The 3442-nt window shown below is 42.6% G+C and overlaps 1 protein-coding gene across 3 annotated transcripts; it reads right to left on the bottom strand.

The window, feature by feature from the left end:
- Window positions 1-293: 293 nt before the first annotated feature.
- On the bottom strand, window positions 294-3127 carry LOC142891604 (serine/threonine-protein kinase pim-2-like). Of its 3 annotated transcripts, XM_076031262.1 has the most exons (9): window positions 2968-3127; window positions 2364-2546; window positions 1982-2170; window positions 1749-1843; window positions 1613-1660; window positions 1085-1300; window positions 807-984; window positions 552-728; window positions 294-465 (listed from the first exon to the last, which is right to left on the bottom strand). In XM_076031262.1, exons 1-9 carry the CDS (start codon window positions 3014-3016, stop codon window positions 374-376), a joined length of 1227 nt encoding a protein of 408 aa, XP_075887377.1. In that variant the 5' UTR covers window positions 3017-3127; the 3' UTR covers window positions 294-373. The 3 variants fall into 3 exon arrangements, with proteins under 3 accessions (XP_075887377.1, XP_075887375.1, XP_075887376.1); XM_076031260.1 differs by having other exon boundaries at window positions 552-984; XM_076031261.1 differs by lacking the exon at window positions 1613-1660 and having other exon boundaries at window positions 552-984.
- Between the last annotated feature and the right edge of the window lie 315 nt (window positions 3128-3442).

Raw genomic sequence — 3442 nt, 5'->3', positions numbered from 1 at the left:
ACATAATACATAAAATGCAGTGCCATTAAAAAAGTGAAAGTTCAGCCTTTGCCTTGTAGATCAGCCTCAACATCAAAGTCTGTTTAGTCAGTGTGTATGCGTGAACAAAAGCAAAGTAATGGTTCACTTTTTTGCCAGTTCTTTAATGAGGTACAATATGGTACCATATGACATAAATTCAACAGTTACCCAATAGGCCTTGTCAGTAATGATATTGCATCGTATGTACATTCATACATCTTTTATATACATTGTGGCAATCCTATATACATACATACATCCATAGACATAAATGTTATATTTACATTGTGGCAATGATAGTTTGCCATTGTTTGGGTCATTCAGTCGTGCAAAAACGTGTTCTGGTTCTGGTTTAACCCAGCCAAGAGTGCTTCTTTAGTTCCTCAAGGGTGGGCCGCTCCTCAGGGGTCTTGTTCAGACAGCTGCGTAAAAAATTGTGGCATTCTGGAAAAAGAGGAACTACATGTTAACACAAAGACTGGCTCCATAACGCGTAAATACAAAGACTTTTTTTTTTTTTTTTGCCATACCCAGGGAGAGGCAGTCGTTGATGGGTGGCTTGTTACAGATGATGTCAAACTTGTCCTGGAAGGGTAGAGCTTTATGAAGGATCCGGTACATGACTACCCCAATCTGCCACACTGTAGTGGGCTCGGCGTGGTAACACCTGTTTTGGAACCACTCAGGAGAGGTGTAGGCCAGAGTTCCTGAGAGACACACAACCGCATGGAGGCTGAACGTGTTGCTTTGTCTCAGCGAGGTGCAGCCCAGGACAGAACACCAACCTTGCACGGTTGTGTCCTTGCCATCTGACAGGAATGTGGCACAGCCAAAGTCAATGACCCAGATGCGTGGGGCCTCGGAATCAGTTTCAATGAGGATGTTTTCCAGCTTTATGTCCCGGTGGAACACACCTCTGGAGTGGATCTCGATAAGCACATTCACCAGCTGTTTTATTATGATCTGTGTGGGTATTATTGCAAGAGACATCAAAACCATGAAACACTTTGCACCCAAAATCACGCCATAAAGGCTAGCGTAAGAATAGCCACCGGCAACCTACCTTTGCCTTCTGCTCCTGCACAGAGCGTGTGCAGGAGCGTAAGTAGTCGATGAGGTCCAGGCAGGGGACTGGTCTCTCCAGCACGAGAATGAGTTCTTCAGGGAGATCGTACCAGTCCAGGAGGCTCACAACTCCGCTGGGCCCTTTGGCCCTGGCGTTGACCTTCGCCATCAGTGCAACCTCCAGAGGGACGTTGCAGCGTCTTCCATTCAGCGGCTTAAGACAGAGCAGGAAAAGCATAGCGATGGAGCTTCATCTGACACAAGTGGAGGGGAAATGGTTGCACTCATTTTTGGCTTTTGCTTTTGAGTTTTTGGCAACTGCCAACGATCAGGTATGACGAGTGAGTGGGGGACGACAGGCCTTTTTCCACACGTCCCATGTGTCTAAAAAAAATTTGTAACTTGTGTGATTGTGTTTGAGGAATTTAATTTCCTATAATTATGAGAATCGATCTTGAAACGCACAAGTCTGGCATCGTCAGCATTGATTCGACGACCAACTGCTGCATAAAAGTGAGTCACTTACCATTGATATGCACTCAATATTTGGCTGGAAAATGTGTTTAATAGCCACCTGTTTGTGATAAACACATAGACTAGGTCAGACAAGACACATTAGTAAAGTGGAAGAGTGTGCACCGTGCCAGATGAGTGGGTCTTACTGGCTGTCTGTCTGACTTGCGGTGGCCAGAATAGACGGATCCAAAGCCCCCCATGTTGAGCAGTCCCTCCTGCTGGTATTTCTCTTCAAAGGCACCTGAAAGCAAATGACGTGATTGTGAAATTCCCCCGGGGTGGTGCAGTAGACATTAAAAAGATCTTTGCAGCCTTATTATTTCTTCTCATTAAAATGAATTTACATACTAGGTATGCTGGTACCTGGTACCTGTCTTACCTCTGTTGTAGTACGGCGCTGGGGTTTCAGACAAAGTTGTACTGTTGTCGACACAGTGAGCAAAGATCTTCCTCCTCCTCTTGTTGGGCAGCTCTGTCTTTTTAGCTTTGCACCTTTTCATCTTCTTGCCATCTGTGCCCACGATGGTAAGTGCAGCTGTCCCATCATCCACAGTGGCCTCAAAGGCAGCTGGCAGCAAAATGCAAACACAGTTTTATTTTGCTTTTTTTCATGCCCAATGTGTGAAGATGTAATTTTGTGTGACTGTCGTGTTGCTTCCAAGAAGATGCTGCCTTGAAGGAAATTTAATTTTTAGGACTTAAATCAATGAAATGTTATGCTTTCTGAAATACAAGCCTAACAATGACATGATGTATGTTACCTTTGCAACAAAAAGGAGCAGGAGTTAAGGAGAACATGTTGTTGACATCGTTGCTAAAAGTCGCCTCCAAGCAGACAGAGTCCTCTGTCTTCTTTTCATTGAACTCCATTGTCTCCCAACTCTTTGTCTCATTGCCATTTGTGGTGCTGTTGTGTGTCTCAAAGTCGAGACAAAAGGTTTTATCTGGATTTCATAGACAAACACTTAAGCCATTATTATTATTATTATTGTGAGTAAATTCTGCTGTTCTGTGAAAACTGTGCTATACCTTAAGGCTGTAAATGGTTCGGTAAAATGTGTCAAAGTTAACTTTTTCACGTTAGCGTAAATTGATCTGTACATAAATCTTTAAAAAAGTACTTGCACGTTGCCATGTCAGTTTGACATCAAATTGCACTAAATCATAACAAAAATCATGTGTGGGATCATGTGCAGTTAATAAGTTAAAATTAATATGACTGCATCACAATTTCAGTCATTTACAGTTTGAATGCTTCTGCTTTGATAGAGTGACAGTGATATGTTCACTGGCGCTAACTTAAGGGTTGCAAGGGCAGTTTTTTAGTTTTATTCTTTTTTAATAAACATGGTGCTCTTGACTTACCAAGTCTGTTTATGGAGACCCGGCACTCAGCAACTGTAGATGAATGCATGTCGGAGAAAAATGAATTTGCCACCAGTCCTGCAAAGGTCGCCAACAGCTGAGATGGCAAAAGTTGCACTCGATATGTTTTCAGATGGTTTTGCAGCGGTCAATGCTCTATCCCTTTGAGGGCAATGGTGAAGGTGCTGCAACATTCTGACATCACAGACATCAAAGCGCAGAATGTGACAGACTGCTACTCTGCAGTGTTAGTATAAATACATTTTGTTATTGTTAAAAATAAGAATATTCCATACAAAGACCCTGCAAATACTGCAATGGCAAAAAGGCTCACATTTTATTCTTATCTTACAGCAAGTACAAGACAGTTGAGAATTATTTAAAAAAAAAAAAAAAAAAAAAAAGTAATATCTGAATTTGGCAGCCTAGACCACTAGGGGCAGCGTTTCACCCTTGCAGGCGCGAGCTGTCCTTC

This window comes from Nelusetta ayraudi, unplaced genomic scaffold (genome assembly GCF_046127955.1).
Source record: "Nelusetta ayraudi isolate G7.1 ecotype Tasmania unplaced genomic scaffold, CSIRO-AGI_Nayr_v1 ptg000033l, whole genome shotgun sequence".
Lineage (NCBI taxonomy): Eukaryota > Metazoa > Chordata > Actinopteri > Tetraodontiformes > Monacanthidae > Nelusetta > Nelusetta ayraudi.
The sequence above is the reverse complement of the archived record's forward strand: the minus strand, read 5'-3'. Positions and strand labels throughout refer to the sequence as shown.